The sequence below is a fragment of the Gossypium hirsutum genome, chromosome A03 (assembly GCF_007990345.1).
Source record: "Gossypium hirsutum isolate 1008001.06 chromosome A03, Gossypium_hirsutum_v2.1, whole genome shotgun sequence".
Classification (NCBI taxonomy): Eukaryota; Viridiplantae; Streptophyta; class Magnoliopsida; order Malvales; family Malvaceae; genus Gossypium; species Gossypium hirsutum.
In genome coordinates, this window is record NC_053426.1 from 76,827,010 (window position 1) to 76,844,767 (window position 17,758).

General features: G+C 36.9%; 2 protein-coding genes across 2 annotated transcripts; both read left to right on the forward strand.

Annotated features, from left to right (window-relative positions):
• The first annotated feature begins 9,126 nt into the window (after positions 1 to 9,126).
• On the forward strand, positions 9,127 to 10,873 carry LOC121217758 (uncharacterized). The gene is made up of 2 exons (XM_041093911.1): positions 9,127 to 9,554; positions 10,448 to 10,873. The coding sequence occupies exons 1-2, from the start codon at positions 9,543 to 9,545 to the stop codon at positions 10,871 to 10,873; spliced, it is 438 nt and encodes a 145-aa protein (XP_040949845.1). The 5' UTR covers positions 9,127 to 9,542.
• An 18-nt stretch (positions 10,874 to 10,891) lies between these two features.
• On the forward strand, positions 10,892 to 14,147 carry LOC107887625 (uncharacterized). Its single transcript, XM_016811870.1, has 4 exons — positions 10,892 to 12,208; positions 12,567 to 12,719; positions 12,861 to 13,208; positions 13,647 to 14,147. The coding sequence occupies exons 1-4, from the start codon at positions 10,892 to 10,894 to the stop codon at positions 14,145 to 14,147; spliced, it is 2,319 nt and encodes a 772-aa protein (XP_016667359.1).
• Positions 14,148 to 17,758: the final 3,611 nt, after the last annotated feature.

The window sequence follows — 17,758 nt, forward strand, 5'->3', positions numbered from 1 at the left end:
ATATTCTTCTATTTTACATTATTATTTTCAATTTCCAGCATTTATATACTTATTTTCTTTGAATATTTAAAGTCGAATTAAAGGCGAAGTGACAGAGAAAAAGCATTAGGAAGCCCCGTTTGAGCCTTAGGAATGTTAGGATATTGGGGTTGACAGGACAGGACAGGACAGAAATGACCTATGTAAGTCCATATCAGTTATATGGCTTTGGAGACAGGAATGAGCCATATAAGCCCATATTAGATATATATATATATGGCATTGGAGACAGGAATAATTCATGTAAGTCCATGTTGAAGACATGGCATTGGCAGGATATTGATAGACAGGAACGACCCTAGTATCCTTAGTATTCCGAGTGGTTCAACGAGTCATTGTACACGTTAAATTACAGTGAATTATCAGCAAAAGGGAAAGTAGATTATATTTATGAATAGTAAAAGGTCAGGTAAGAAAGAAGGTAAGTGAGTAAAGAAGAAGGTAGAAAATGAGAAGTAAAGAAAGTTTATGAGGCTAGGTGACATTATGTATAATTATTCATTATGTTGAATGTTGTAATTTATTTGCTTGTAAGCTTACTAAGCCTAGTGCTTACTCTCTTTATTTTCTTTTTCTTATAGTTTTTATCAAGCCACTTAGGGATCAAAGGAAACGTCGGAGACCCGATCACACTATCGAAGAAATCACATTGGTATAGTTAGACGTTTCGTTTTGTGTATGGCATGTATGGGAACTTGGTTTCTTTTGATATGATATGATCAATGAATGATGTGTAAATACTTGCTAGTGATTAGCTAATAGAGTGGCTGATGATATAGATGTTTAATAGTATGTATGATTAAGTAGTAACTATCACATGAAAACTACGAAAAATGTGAAAGTAACTTAAAAACAGATTCAAGTATTAGATATAACGGGATTTTGAAAAATCACAATAAATTGTACAGACATGGGTTGATGGTGAATAATATATGAAATTAAATCTCGTTATGTCTATTTTCATATCGAATAAGCAAAATAGGTAAAGGTTTTGTATTTTATAGGGTATCTGAGTTTTGGTGAAATAGGGCAAGAGCGATTTTTGGATCCCCTGTTCCAACTTTAGAAATTCACCATAAATTTTAAAAAAATAATTAGGTGGTGTACATTATATGGTTAGAATCCTTATTTAATCTAGTTTTAATAGAAACAAATGTTATAGTCATATGATATTTGTACAGAGAGAAAAGTGGTTCGTAGTAAGTAGAGGCTAGTGCAGTCGAATTCTGAAACAGGGGTAACTTTAACTAATAAACTGTACTAATTGGCTAAGTCAAAAATTCTAGAAAAATATTAGTAGATAGATATATGAGTCTAGTTTCAAGAAAATTTACAGATCTTAATTTCGAGTTTTGAAACTCGAGAAATGAATTTTTAAGCAACCATGATGCAGAAAAATAGTTTATTCCGAAAATTAAAATAAGTGGTTTAGAGTTGTTTAGAAGGTAAAATAAGTTTAGTAACACCTCAAGCTTGACTCTAGTGACAGTTTCGGGCGTGGGGGTGTTACATTTATTGGTATCAGAGCAGGTTTAGTCGGTTCTCCGAATAGTTAGTGTGAGTAAAAGTCTAGCTATACATGCCATACCTGTATTTTGATAGTGTGACGACTCCTGACGATTTTTGGATATTTTGTTTTATAGTAATGGATCCCGAGCGAGCTGGTGATGATGATGTAGAAAGTAATACGCTTGCTCCCAGAGAAGGGGCAGCGCCATCTGAGAATAGGCCAGTAACAGTTAATCACGGAGGAGTGACTCGAGAAGCTCTCTTCCAAGCTTTGAATGACTTGTTTGCCGAGTTCGTTCATACGAATCCGGAAGTTAGACCTCCACCCCCTCATGATTCTCAGGCTACCCATATAGCTCAAGCTCCCCCAGTCACAGGTACAGTGATAAGAGAAAAGCCACCAGTTGATAGAATCAGGAAACAAGGGGCAGAAGAGTTCCGAGCAACAAAAGACGATGATGCAGAAATAGCAGAATTTTGGTTAGAAAATGCTATCAGAGTCTTTGACGAATTATCTTGTACACCCAAGGAATGTATAAAATGTGTAGTATCACTTCTTAGAGACTCAGCCTACTACTGGTGGAAGACACTTGTATCAGTTGTACCAAAGGAGAAGGTTACTTGGGATTTTTTCAGGAGGAATTTCGTAAAAAGTACATCAGTCAGAGGTTTATTGATCAGAAGAGAAAAGAATTCCTGGAATTGAAATAAGGTAATATGACAGTGACCGATTATGAGCGCGAATTTGTCAGGCTTAGTAAATATGCTCGAGAATGTGTGTCCACAGAGGCTATTATGTGTAAAAGGTTTGAGGATGGGTTAAATGATAATATCCGTCTGTCAGTGGGTGTCCTAGAAATAAAAGAGTTCGTTATTTTAGTTGAAAAAGCCTGTAAGGCAGAGGAGCTGTTAAAAACAAAAGGAAAAGTTGCGACAGAGACACAAGATACAAAGAAGAGACAGATGATAGGTCATTCCAGGCTACATCTAAAAGACCAAAGGAGTTTTCTACCAGATCTAGTTTCTCAGCCAGGTATTCTGGTCAGAATAGAGGCAGCAGATTTAAGGATTCGAAGGCTCAGAACACCTCGAATGCGAGTGTAGGTAATGTTGGACAAGGTAGATCAGGGTGTTCACGGTTTGGTAGACTTCATTATGGTCCTTCTCGGGCAGGCGAAAATGTTTGTTATAAATGCGGTGCTCCAGATCATTTTGTACGAGAATGTCCAGAGGTGACTAATCGAGAGATAACACAGAGTGCTAGATCCAGAAATGCTCCTACTAGAGGTAGATCACCGAGGTAATTGGGAGTAGGAGCAAGTAACAGAGGTACCTCAAGAGATTCGACTGTGAGACCAGATGTTAAAGCCCCTGCAAGGACTTATGCTATTCGTACACGCGAAGAGGCATCCTTTCCCGATGTGATTACGAGTATATTTTCTCTATATGATATTAATGTCATTGCTTTGATTGATCCGGGTTCAACTCATTCATATGTTTGCAAGAAATTGATGTCTAGTACAAGTATGCCTATAGAATCTACAGAATTTGTGATTAAAGTATCGAATCCATTAGGCAAGAATGTATTAGTAGATAAAGCAATTAAGGAACAAAAGTATTGCAGTTGTGAAAGTACTATGGAATAGACATGGGGTAGACGAGGCTACATGGGAACCCGAAGAGGCTATGCGAAAACAGTACCAAAATCTCTTCACAGGTAAGATTTTCGGGGACGAAAATCCCTAAAGGGGGGAGAAATGTAACATCCCGAAATAGGGCCTAAACAGAATAGTGGTTGCGAAACCACAAATTTGAGGTAGAAAAATTTATTTTATTACTATTTTGAGGTTCACGATATGATTGCATGATTGTGTGAAAATTTCATGATGAAATTCTATGCATAAAGTGCTTAAGTTGAGATTAGGGACTAAATCGAATAATTTACAAAACTTGCATTCTAGAAGTTTTTAGTATGAAATTGCTTTGGAATATTAATTAGGAGGGTTTAAATAACAATTTGACCAATTTCTAAGTTCATGGACAAAATAGGACATGGATGGAATTTTTGAAAGTTTAATAAGGAAGGGCATTTTGGTCATTTGGATATTAAATGAAATAAAAAGGGAAAAATAACACAAAATTCATCATCTTCTTCATTAGCACGAAATTTCAAGGGTTCTCCATAGCTAGGGTTTGTTTCAAGCTTTCAAGCTCCATAGTAAGTGATTCCAAGCCCCGTTTTTAATGTTCTTTACGTTTTCGGAGTCCCGGTAGCTCGATAAAGCTTATGCTAGCTAGCAATAATTTAAGTTAGGGTTCATATTTGGAAAAATACCCATAGGTGAAAAGTGTTTATTTTGATGTTTTATGATAGAATATGAGGTTTTAAATTATGTTAGACAACTTGTGCTACTCAGTTTTAAGTGAAAACGAGTAAAAGGGCTTAATCGGTAAAAATACCTAATAGTCATAAGTACATGTTAGAGTGTGAATTTGATGTTATCATAGAAGGGAAAAATGATCAGCATGTCATAAAACATAAGAAAATAGGATGAAGTTTAAATTACGAGCCTTGGGGAAAAAGTGAAAATATGTGAAAGTTCAGGGGCAAAAATATAATTTTTCCAAAGTTTGGGTCAGGGACTATTTTGATAAATGTGAATATTAAATAAGTTAAATTTTCTATTATAGATCAAGAAGAGCGAAAGTCGGGAGTAGATCGGGGAAAAGAAAAAGTAAAGGACTAAATTGTAAAGTTTAGTCACATTTTGTATCGAGGTAAGTTTACAGTAAATAAATGCAATATTCTTTTACTTTACATTATTATTGTCAATTTCCAGCATTTATATACTTATTTTCTTCGAATATTTAAAGTCGAATTAAAGGCGAAGTGACAGAGAAAAAGCATTAGGAAGCCCCGTTTGAACCTTAGGAATGTTAGGATATTGGGGTTGATAGGACAAGACAGGACAGAAATGAGTCATGTAAGTCCATATCAGTTATATGGATTTGGAGATAGGAATGAGCCATGTAAGCCCATATTAGATAGATATATATGGCATTGGAGGCAGGAATAATTCATGTAAGTCCATGTCGAAGACATGGCATTGGTAGGATATTGATAGACAGGAACGACCCTAGTATCCTTAGTATTCCAAGTGGTTCAACGGGTCATTGTACACGTTAAATTACAGTGAATTATCAACAAAAGGGAAGGTAGATTATATTTATGAATAGTGAAAGGTTAGGTAAGAAAGAAGGTAGAAAATGAGAAGTAAAGAAAGTTTATGAGGCTAGGTGACATTATGTATACTTATTCATTTGTTGAATGTTGTAATTTATTTGCTTGTAAGCTTACTAAGCCTAGTGCTTACTCTCTTTATTTTCTTTTTCTTATAGTTTTTATCAAGCCACTCAGGGATCGAAGGAAACATCGGAGACCCGATCACACTATCGAAGAAATCACATTGGTATAGTTAGACGTTTCATTTTGTGTATGGCATGTATAGGAACTTGGTTTCTTTTGATATGATATGATCAATGAATGATGTGTAAATACTTGCTAGTGATTAGCTAATAGAGTGTCTGATGATATTCATGTTTAATAGTATGTATGATTAAGTAGTAACTATCACATGAAAACTAAGAAAAATGTGAAAGTAACTTAAAAATAGATTCAAGTATCAGAAATAACGGGATTTTGAAAAATCACAAGAAATTGTAGAGACATGGGTTGATGGTGAATAATATATGAAATTAAAGCTCGTTGTGTCTATTTTCATATGGAATAATCAAAATAGGTAAAGGTTTTGTATTTTATAAGGTATCTGAGTTTTGGTGAAATAGGGCCAGCGCGATTTTTGGATCCCCTGTTCCAAATTTAGAAATTCACCATAAATTTTACAAAAATAATTAGGTGGTGTACTTTATATGGTTAGAATCCTTATTGAATATAGTTTTAATAGAAACAAACAATATAGTATATGATTTTTGTACAGAGAGAAAAGTTGTTCGTGGTAAGTAGAGGCCAGTGCAGTCGAATTCTGAAACAGGGGTAACTTTAACTAATAAACTGTACTAATTGGCTAAGTCAAAAATTATAGAAAAAATTAGTAGATAGATATATGAGTCTAGTTTCAGGAAAAAATTACAGATCTTAATTTCGAGTTTTGAAACTCGAGAAATGAATTCTTAAGCAACCATGACGCAGAAAAATAGTTTATTCTGAAAATTAAAATAAGTGGTTTAGAGTTGTTTAAAAGGTAAGATAAGTTTAGTTACACCTCAAGCTTTACTCCGGTGACGGTTTCGGGTGTGGGGGTGTTACAGTAATCAAATCAGTAGTATTGCAATCATAAAGAATCCTTTCATAAAACGTCGATAATAACCAGCTAGTCCCAAAAAACTTCAAACTTCAAACACATTTCTCGGAGGTTTCCAATCTATAATTGTAGAAATCTTGCTCGGGTCAACTCTAATACCTTCGGCTAAAACGATATACCCCAGAAATCCAACCTCTCAGAGCCAAAACTCACATTTTCTAAACTACGCAAAAAATTGCTTGTCTCTCAAAGTCTGTAACACTATTTTCAAATGCTTGGCATGCTCGGATTCATCTCGAGAATAAATCAGAATATTGTCAATAAATGCAACAACGAATCTGTCTAAATACGATCTGAAAATCTGATTCATGGAATCCATAAAGACTGCAGGAGCGTTAGTTAATCCGAAAGGCATAACAAGGAATTCATAATGTCCATACCTCGTTCTGATTGCTGTCTTCGGCACATCAGCATCTTCAACTCACAATTGATAATAGCCAAATCTCAAATCAATCTTAGGAAAAACTATAGCCCTTTTTAACTGATCAAACAAATCGTCAATTCTCGGTAGAGGATATTTATTCTTGATTGTCACTTTGTTGAGCTATCGATAGTCTATATTCATTCTCATAGATCCTTTTTCTTTACGAACAAAACTAGTGCACCCCAGGACGAGAAACTTGGTCGTACGAATCCTTTATCAGCTAATTCTTGCAATTGAGCTTTCAACTCTTTCAACTCTGTCGTATCCATTCTATACGGAGTTATAGATATTGGTGAAGTTCCCAGTACTAAATCAATAGCAAATTCAACCTCTCTGATCGGTTCTGGAAACATATCTGGATACTCGCTAACAACTGGTACTGATACAATCTTTAATTCTGACACTTTTGTATCAAGTACATATGCAAGATATGCATTACATCCCTTTTTCATATATTTCTGAGCTAACATAAACGAAATTACAACTGGTAAACCACTCAGATCATTTGATTCAATTCGGAGAGTCTCATTATTCTGACATTTCAACTCAATTGTCTTTACATTATGCAATGTCAACCAGTCCATACTTAGAATTACATCAAACTCATCAAATGGCAACAACATCAAATTAGCCAGAAAATAGTAACCACGAGTCATTAATAGACAATTATTGCAAACTTTGTCAACCAGGACATATTTGCCTAAGGGGTTCAACACTTTTATAACAAACTCAGTAGAATCAACAAGTAAATTCACACATATATATGAATGAGTTGATCTGGGGTCTATCAATGCAACCTCATCGTGTCATAAAGAGAAAATGTACTGGTAATGACATCTGGAGATGACGCTTCTTCGTGAGCATGAATAGCATAAGTTCTGGCAGGTGCTCTAGCTTCAGATCTTATAGCAGTATCTCGTGTTGCACCTCTTGTAACACCCTACACCCGTACCCTATGCCGGGACAGAATACGAGGCATTACCTATCTTGAACACATGCATTCCTGCGTTTCTGAATCATCAAGATCTGGTCAAATTTAAAACCTTTTCTAAACTTCTTCAATATGGCCTACGAGACTCCAAACATTCATTTAAAAACCAATCAGAACTAATTCGGGTCCTTCAACGAACTCTAAAAAATAACACTAGATATAGGGGCATACACCCATGTGGGAGGGGCAACACACTCGTGTGACCAATTCGACATGGTCGTACTGTTGGCCCGTGTGGCTCACACGACCTAAGCATACAGGGACACGCCTGTGTCCTTTACCCGTGTGGACTTAATTTCAATTTCGAACCTTTAGGGGTTTTCACACGGCCTGGCACATGCCCATGTCCATGGCCCCACAAGGCCATGACACGCTCGTGTCTTAGCCCGTGTGCAAAGACCTAGACATTCTGTTTTTGACATCAACAATTCTTAAGGGTCACACGGCCAAGACACACGCCTGTGTGCTAGGCTGTCTCCTTCACACGACTGAGGCACATCGCTGTGTCTCTACCCGTGTGTTTACTACCATGCATACTGACTTGCGAATTTTACGTGCAGGGGACACACGGCCGGATCACACGTCCATGGGGCATACCGTGTATCACACATAGCCTAGACACACGCCCGTGTGTCTACCCTTGTGGGCAAAAATAAGGCTATCTACCAAGCCTCTTTGTCACCTTTACTCACATAACCTACACAAAATCAATCAACACCAATACAAGAATGATCCACATAACTAAAACAGCCACAATAGACAACGTTTCTCATATGCAATATACTCATCCATGATAATAGTATCTTTTATGTATATATAAAAAATGAATATTAGCCCTCATTCAAGGCTTTATACAAAATAAAAGGTTTTAGCCCAAGCCAACACATTTGGCTAATTCCCAATGACACAAAACATTAAAACCCAAGCCCTATACAAGCCATACTCAAAACAAGTAATCTAACTGTACCGAGTGTTTCGGCTGATAGTGTGATCGTTGGCTCTTACGTCCGTTGGTCCTCGAGCTATTTAGGCGGCACTATAAGAAAATGGAAAGGAGAGGAAGTAAGCACAAGGCTCAGTAAGCTGCATGCAAATAAATATAACGATAATTCTACCATTCATCATCATGCTCATAATACAAGAAAAGGCAAAAGCACACCTTACTCATCACTATCCATTACAAATCATATAGCATATTTTGAGCTCACATCTCATACATACCAAATCGGTACCTGTACCACTCACAACAAGGTTATACTCCTCTCATTAACTTAAACGATAACTCTCACTGTTGAACCATTTGAAACACTATCGGATAATAAATAAGCATTAAACATGGGGTAAAATGTTGATGCCATGTCCCAGACATAGTCTTACACTGGTTTATATCTCAAGACGATGCCATGTCCCAGACATGGTCTTACACTGACACATCTCGTACTTGATGCATGTCTCAGACGTGTCTTACATTGGTTTACTTCTCGAAGTTGATGCATGTCCCAGACATGTCTTACACTAGCTCTCATCTCAATGCCGATGCCATGTCCCAGACATGGTCTTACACTGACACATCTCGTAGTTGATGCATGTCTCAGACGTGTCTTACATTGGTTTACTTCTCGAAGCCGATGCATGTCCCAGACATGTCTTACACTAGCTCTCATATCAATGCCGATGCCATGTCTCATACATGGTCTTACACTGGCTCATAATAACTTATACGTCATGGCATGAATATCCAATTCATTTTTTGACACATGAATGTCGACTGGTAGCATTTTTAACGTGTTTTTGATTTTTCTCCAAGAATTGGGCGATTTCTCTTCTTGCTTTTCATTTTGTGAGTCTGCCTATTATTCTTTTAAATTTTATGACAGTTTTGGGGTTTTGTGTGGTGCCCCGGTTGGTGGTGGGGCTGGGGTTTGAAGTGGTGGTTTGCGGCCTGTGGGTGATTGGTTGTTTTCATAGGTGTTGCATGTTCTGACCCTACTTTGACTGGCCGAGTTATCGTGATTTTCAAGCTTGTAAGATTGTTACTAGGATTGTGAAAGGGCTCCGTGTTTCTTTTCAAGGTTAGCGGTGGTGGGATTATTGAGGAGTACGGGCAATACACTCGGGGTTCGTCACACACACCCTCTAGAATAGTCAGACCCTGTTTGATAAACGCTTGGATAAGACGTTCTTGCAGTGCTTTCGAATGATCTTCATGGTGATTCTTATCCTTTTTATTTTTTTCTTTCGGTTCTTGGTGTTCTTTGGGTGCATTTTCATTTTTTCGGGTGTAGTGCATGTTGTTTCGGGATAAGTCGCTAATAGCTTTGTACGGGTCCCACGGTGGACTAGAAAAGCGACGGTGAAGTTGACTTCTCTACGTCCGTTTTAGTTATTTTTGCATGGATTAAGGGTTTCGTTTTACACCCTTTCATTTGTGTTTGATTGGCTTGCATGTATGGTTTTGACGAGATCGTTTATTGGGATTGCCGAGGTTCTGTCGTTTTCTTGTGGTCTTTTTTATTCCTCCTTTTCTTTCGTAAGGGTGCATGGGGTTTGTACGTATCGTGCATGGTTTTTGAATCTTTTTTCATGATCGCCATTAATGGTTTGGATTCTTTTTGCATGGATAACATTAATGGTACAGTCTTCTTTTGGCTTGTTTAAAGATATTCTCATTGTAGGGTTAATCTTGCTGTAACAAGAATTTTTTTTACAGTATTCGTTTTTTATATTGTTACTCGGTTGTCTTAGTTTTCTTCAGATTATGTGTAAGTTGTTGTTAATCTCTTGGGTATCTTTTGATTGTAGTTTTTTGCTTCGGGTTTTGATTTCTTGCATGTTTCTCTCTGTCTTGAAACATGAGGGTGGGTGTTTATCGAAAGGTGTCTCTGTAGGGTTTTGAGGTTTTCTTTTTGGTCTTGTGTTGGATTGGTATAGCGCTACACTTTCTTTTGTTTGGTGTCTTTATTTTGCAGACTCTGTTGGCTGGTTTGAATTCTTTTCGATGGAGTGCTTCATTCTCCTTTTCTCTTGTCCCGGTTCTTGATTCGGTTGTGGCTTGGTCTAGGGTTTTTTCATGCCATGAAGTTTCTTTGTTGAAATTGTCAGGGTTTGGGGAATACCGCGACTGTCAGGGAGCATAAGCAATTGCTGGCTACTTTTAAACCTGATATTGTTTTCCTGAGCGAAACAAAGATGAGTGCAAATGAGTTCAGTCGGGTTCAAAATAGATGCAGGATGCAGAGTGGTTTAGCCGTGAACTCGGAAAGATGTAGCGGCGGTCTTGCGTTAATGGAGGAGGAAGGAATAGATGTTACCATTCAAAGTTTCTCTAAGCATCACATTGATTCCCTGGCTCGGTTGAAAAATCGTAATAACATCCGTGTAACTGGATTTTACGGGCATGCGATTCCAAATTTAAGAAGCAATTCTTGGGAAATGTTGGAAAAGGTAGGTGGTTTGGTGAAGGAGGATTGGGTGGTTGGGGGGGACTTTAATGCTATCCTGAATGAAGCTGAAAAGGATGGAGGCTGAAGGAAGGTGAGGGCACATATGGATGAATTTAAAGATGTCCTAGACAATTTATCTCTTGTGGATGTTAAACATGTTAGAGGGTGGTTTACTTGGGTCAACAACAGAAGCGGGGGGAACAGGATAAAAGAAAGGTTAGATAGGTTTGTTACCACAGTATCTATGATTGAGAAATATCCCTTTATGACCTCTAAGGTGGTGCGGCAAACACAGCCTGATCATGATGCGATCATATGGGACATGTGGGGCAGTAAGCCTAAGGAGTACCCTAGAGACCAAAAATTATGCTTCAGATTTGAAGAATGTTGGGCTACAAATAGTAAGGCAAAAAGTATTATTAGCAGTAAGTGGAACTGGGAAGCTACAAAATATGTTAACAAGTTAGAGAAGATTCGGGGAGTCCTGGGCCTGTGGCAGAGGGATAGATATGGGAAAATGAAGAATGATATGCGGAAGTTGGAAAATAAAATTGACTGGGCCATCGATTCTGAAAGAAGGGACGATAGTGCGATCATTTTAAGGGAGATGAGGAGTAGACTTAGCCAACTTTATGCCAGGGAAGAAAAATACTGGGCTCAAAGGTCAAGGTCTCAATGGTTAAGAGATGGGGATAGGAATACGAGATATTTTCATGCTAGAGCTACGGGTCGATTAAAGAAAAATACCATTGAGAAGCTTAAGAATGAGGATGGGATGTGGGTAATTGATAGTATGGATATCAGCAATGTGGCTAAAAATTACTTTTGGAGGCTCTTTCGGTCAAACGGTCAGAACGTTGAAAACCATTATATGGAGTACATTCAGGAATGTGTTACTACAGAGATAAATGAGTGGCTTAAGATGGACTACACGGAAAATGAAGTTCTCCAAGCTATTAAACAAATGAACCCTCACAAAGCTCCAAGGGTTGATGGTCTATCGGGAAGTTTTTTCAAAAATCATTGGGAGATTGTTGGAAATGAAACTGTTCAATTCTGTCTGGACATTCTTAAGGGAAAAAATGGCATCACTGATATTAATGAGATAATGATTATATTAATTCCAAAAATTCGTGATCCATGTGAAATTACTAACTATCATCCCATTAATTTATGTAGATTTATTTATAAGATTGTTTCAAAGGTCTTGGCTAATCGGCTTAAAGTTGCACTCCCGGGATGTATCAGTCAGAATCAAAGCGCTTTCGTACTAGGAAGGATGATACATAATAATATCTTAATCGCACATGAACTCCTACATTACCTTCAGAGCTCCAAAAATGGTCCAAATAAAGGGATAGCAATCAAGATTGATATGAGTAAAGCATATGACCGAGTGGAGTGGGATTTTATCGAGAAGGTAATGAAGAAAATGGGGTTTGATGAGCAGTGGATAGAAAAAATTATGTGTTGCGTTCGGTCGGTAAGATATTTTGTTAAGTGTAATAATTTGTTATCGGACATTATTATTCCCGAGAGGGGTCTCTGTCAAGGGGATCCTTTATCCCCTTATCTGTTTCTTTTTTGTATGGAAGCCTTGTCAAGGATGATGATTTAGGCTCAGAATAAAAAATCATTACAAGGAATTAGGGCTAGTATTAAAAGACCTAGAGTTAACCACTTATTTTTTGCTGACGATGCTCTACTATTTGTTAAAAATAAGCAAAGTGATATTACCTGTCTTAGCCATATACTGAAGGTTTTTGCTAATGTTTCAGGACAAGAAATTAATTATGAAAAATCTATGGTTCTTTTTAGTCCTAATACTCCCAGGGAACAGAGACAATTTCGGTGAAATTCTTGGCATGAAGGTGGTTGAGAAGCTGGATAACTATCTCGGCCTTCCACTTCCTATAGGAAAAAAGAAAAGAGTGGCTTTCCAGGAGATAATTAACAAGCTGTCATGCAGATTAAACAGCTAGACCAAAAGACTCCTTTCATTTGGCGGTAAGGAAGTCTTCATAAAAGCAGTTCTTCAGTCCATACCAACATATGCTTTGTCGATCTTTAAGGCTCCTAGAGGTGTGCTGGATGACATACAACCAAAGTTGAGCAGAGCATGGTGGACGGGCAAAGATAAAGGCAGATTTTGGATGATGCTTCCGTGGAAAACATTGTCTCACCTGAAAGGAATGGGTGGAATTGGCATAAGGGACATCAGACTGTTTAACTTGGCTTTACTGGGGAGGCAAGTCTGGAGGCTTATTAATAACAAAGACACACTATGCTATAAAGTGTTGTCGTCTAAGTATTTCCCCGATGGCAATATATTCAACTCCAAGAAGGTTGATAAAGCGTCTTTTACGTGGACTAGCATTGCAGCTGTAGCAAATACCCTCAGAAATGGATTCGGGTGGCAGGTAGGAAATGGAAATAAGATAAATATAAGGGAAAATAACTGAGGGATGGAAGGATTAAACGGTGGAGCTCTTAATATGGATTTACTTGACCTGGATGATAGAAGAGTGTCAGACCTATGGAATAAGGATCAGAGAAGCTGGAATAGGGATAAAATCTTTAAGTTGTACGGGCAGGATTGGGGGGATAAAATTTGCAACCTCCCCATTGGGAGAATAGACCATGACGATAGAATAATATGGTTCCATAATCTGCATGGATGCTATACCTCAAAGTCTGCTTACTCTTGGCTGCTGTTAAAAAAGATGGGATATGGCCCACATAGGTTTTTCTGGAAAGCACTATGAAAGCTTGATACTTTACCGAAGATACGTGTATTTACTTGGCAGGTGGGACACGAAATTCTCCCAACTAACAGTAAAATAGCTTCCATTAGATAGGGCTTTGACAAGGGATGTCCGAGATGTGGAGCTGAGACAGAAACGGTGTTACATGCTTTAAAAGACTGCCCAACATCGAGTGCAGTTCTCTCGATAGGGGGATGGTCCAGGAGCTTTATCACAAAGAAATATGACCATTGCATTGATTGGTTGGAAGACACGATGCGTGTCCTTGACAAGAGGACTATGGCTGACTTAATGACAACATTATGGAACTACTGGAATAATAGAAATAATTACGTCTTTAGGGGAAAAGAAGAGGAGGCTCAAGTAATATGGGAAAGAGCAAGCAATCTGATTAAGGAATTTCAAATTTGTAACATGGTGAATGCTCCTTTAATTTCACACACTGGCCTGGAGAAACAGTGGGTTAAACCTCCAAAGGGCTTCATTAAATTAAATTTTAATGCTACAGTGGGCGAAAATAGAATCGGGTATGGGACGATCATAAGAGATGAAGAGGGCTTTGTTTTAGGAGGCAGTGGAGGGTTTAAAGAGTGAAGGTTGTCGGTGGAAGAGGCTGAATGTATGGCCTTCGGAGAAAGTAATAAAGTGGCGCGTAAATTAAAAATAAATGGCCATGTTCTTTTTGAGACGGACCATGTTGGACTGGTCAACAGGCTAAGTAATATAGCCAATGACGTCACAAATATAGGTACCCGTATTAAGGATTGTATAGCAGATTTTAATTTCTTTCATTCAACCAAGTTAATTTGGATCGTTCGGTCTTACAATAATGTTGCCCATTTACTTTGTAAAAAAATGTATAGTGAAGGTAACAACTATTTTTTTGATATGGATTATCCGTCGAATATCCATGAAGCTGTAATTTGTGATATTATGTAATAATATGAGTTGACCCTTGTGGTCTTTTTTGTTCAAAAAAAAAAGAATATCCAATTTATTTTCTATGGTTCAAACAGGAGATTCTACTATTTCAATTATCATCATACATTCTCAATTCCACAATCAAGCAATTCATGCTATAGCAATCCAAAAACATATAATAACAATGTAGTTGTATTATTTACATACAACTTACCTTAGATTACAAAATATGGCAATTAGTCGGTCTAATCTACTTGCTTGGCCTTCCCCCGGTCTAGGTACGAATTTTAAATTTCTTAATCTATAATAGTAAAATTCACTCATTTTTGTCAGCACCGTAATCTAGACACTCGAAAATTCAACATTAGGCAAAATGACCATTTTGCCCCTAAATTTTGACAAAATTACCATTTTACCGTTACACTCGAAAATAGATTTTTATCAATTTTTTTCATATCATAAGCCTAGTCGAACCCTTTTTACTCTTATAGTAATCCAAAATCTCCACTATTTCACACATTTATCACTTATTTTACAACTTATGCAAAATGGTCCTTAGTTAGGCTTTCTATGAAAACTTCTTCACAAAAGTTGTTTATTACACATCTAATACTCATATCCTTTCATAAAATATTAGAAAATTACATGAAAATTCTCATGGTAAGACCTTAAACTTTCAACCATTTTGCAAAATAGTCCCCTCGTTTGAAAGCTCATGCTTCAAGGGGTCCAAAAATGTAAAAGTCATTAAGAAAACTATCAAAATCACTTACTTGAGAGAGGGATAAGCTGCTGAAACTTTCAAGCTTCCCAAGCCCCTCTAATGGCTGATATCTTGGTGGGAATAAAGAAAGAGTAAAGAGGATGAAGGTAAATTTTTATTTTATTCAATCTATTCACTTTAGTCACCAACCCATCTAATTTCTTTGACTTTTCTATTTCCTTGTCCCTATGGCCGGTCATGCTATTCTAAAGGGTCTAATTTTCCTTTAAAGACCTCCAATTAAGGTTCTCTAGCTATTTGACACCCTTAGCTATCAAAATATGACTTTTGCACTTTATGCGATTTAGTCCTTTTTCGTAATAAAGCTCATAAATGCTAAAATTTCATCACCAAATTTTTCATGCACTAATATAAACATGTTATAATCTTAAAATAATAATAAAATAATTTCTCTAACCTCAGATTAGTGGTCTCAAAACCACTGTTCTGACTAGGCCCAAAATCGGGCTGTTACACCTCTACTACCACTCACATTTCCAATATTACGGGATGGTCTTCCTCTCGCAATCGTGTTGCTTGGTCTTGCACTCTGAGATTTATCTTTTTCATCTAACTTAGGACAATCTTGATTGAAATGTTCTTGTGAACCACATCTAAAGCAGGCTTTGTCATTCATTCTACACTCTCCAAAATGTCATTTTCCACATCGTCCACATTCAGGTTTATTCAATCTAGCATTACCCACACTTGCCATTGACATAGTTGGAGTTTTTGAACTCATAAATTTCTTCCCACAATCTCTATTTGAGTACTCCATCGATGCATTTGATTGACTATAAACATCTTGTGATTTCTTGGATAAAGAGTGATAGGGTTTATTCATCAATCTCTTTCTCGAATCTTTAGCTTCAGAATAAACCTTTCTCTTTTCTTTGCCTAGTTCTTCAGCTTTACAAGCACGATCAACTAGTACCAAGAACTCTTTCAACTCTAGAATTTCGCTAGCAATCTGATATCTTCGCTCAATCCGTCTTCAATCTTTTGCACATAATAGCTTCCGTTGAAACACATTCTTGGGCATATTTCCTAAGCCTCACGAATTCTCATTCATATTTTGTCACGTTCATATTCTCGTTCATATTCTACCACAAATTCGAGGTCAAAAAAATTATTTTAATATTATTTTATGTGTTATAGCATGATTATATAAGTGTTTGAAATTTTTAGTCAGATTTCAGTGAATGCATGCTTAATTTTGAAAAAGGACTAAATCGCATAAAGCACAAAATTTTGTTCTACTAGCTAAAGATGTCAAATAGTTATAGAATTTTAAATTAGAGGTCATTATTAAAAAAATAGACCACAAATTTGTTAGTGTATGAACATGGAGACAAAGAAATTGTAAGGACAAAGTTAGGTGAAATTTGGTGACTAATTTGACTAGAAATATAATAAAATAAGGAGAAGCTTTCATCTTTATCATTCTTTCTTTCTTCTCCATCGATTTTCTCCAAGAAAGAAGGCCATGGGAGCTTGAAATTTTCAGCAGCTTTAGACTCTTGCAAGTAAGTGATTTTGATGGTCTTTCTTGATGATTTTTGTACTTTTGGGGCCCTTGTAGCTTAAGCTAACTAATGGGGGCTATTTTGAAAAATGGTTGAGAGTCTAGGGTTTTTCCATGAGAGTACTCATGTTGGTTGCTAAATTTTTATTGAAGAAAATGAATCATGGTTATTAAATAAACAACTTTAGTAAAGGGGTTTTCATGAAAACACCAAAAAGGGACCTTTTTGTAAAAGTTACAAAATAAGTAGTAAAAGTGTGAAATTATTGGATTTTTGAGTTGTAATAAGCTTAAAATAGATTCTTCTAGGCTTGGTTAATGAGGAAATTTGATGAAAATCGATTTACAAGCCTTGGGGCAAAATCATAATTTTGTGAAAGTCTAACGGCAAAACGGTCATTTTGCCAAAATATGAAATATGAAATGTCTTGAATAATGTGATGATTAAATTAGTGATTTTTATCATTACGGATTAAGAAATACTAAATCCAAAACTAGATTGGGAGAAGACCAAGCTAGTAGACTAATTCAATCTAGTCGCCCACTTTTTGTATACCGAGGTAAGTTACACGTAAATATCACAATTCTATTGTTATTATGCATTAAATACTTGATATTGCATGGAATGTTTGATTTTGTTATGAATATGCATGACGAGGTTTGATGTTATAAAACTCCCAGTTGAACAGTAGGAATAGATCGGATATCTATGCCGTGATACTAGGGTTAGGAGAGCTAGTGTAAGACCATGTCTGGGACATGGCATCGCCCTTGATATGTGAGCCAGTGTAAGACCATGTTTGGAACATGGCATCAGCATTCATATAAGAGCTTGTGTAAGGCCATGTTTGGGAAATGGCATCGACACCGATATATAAGAGCCAGTCTAAGACCATGTCTAGGACATGGCGTCGGCATCTTACCCTTTTGTATGAGGCTTATCGGGTATCCATTAATTTTTTCAACTGGTTCCACGAGTAATTTAAAGATTATATG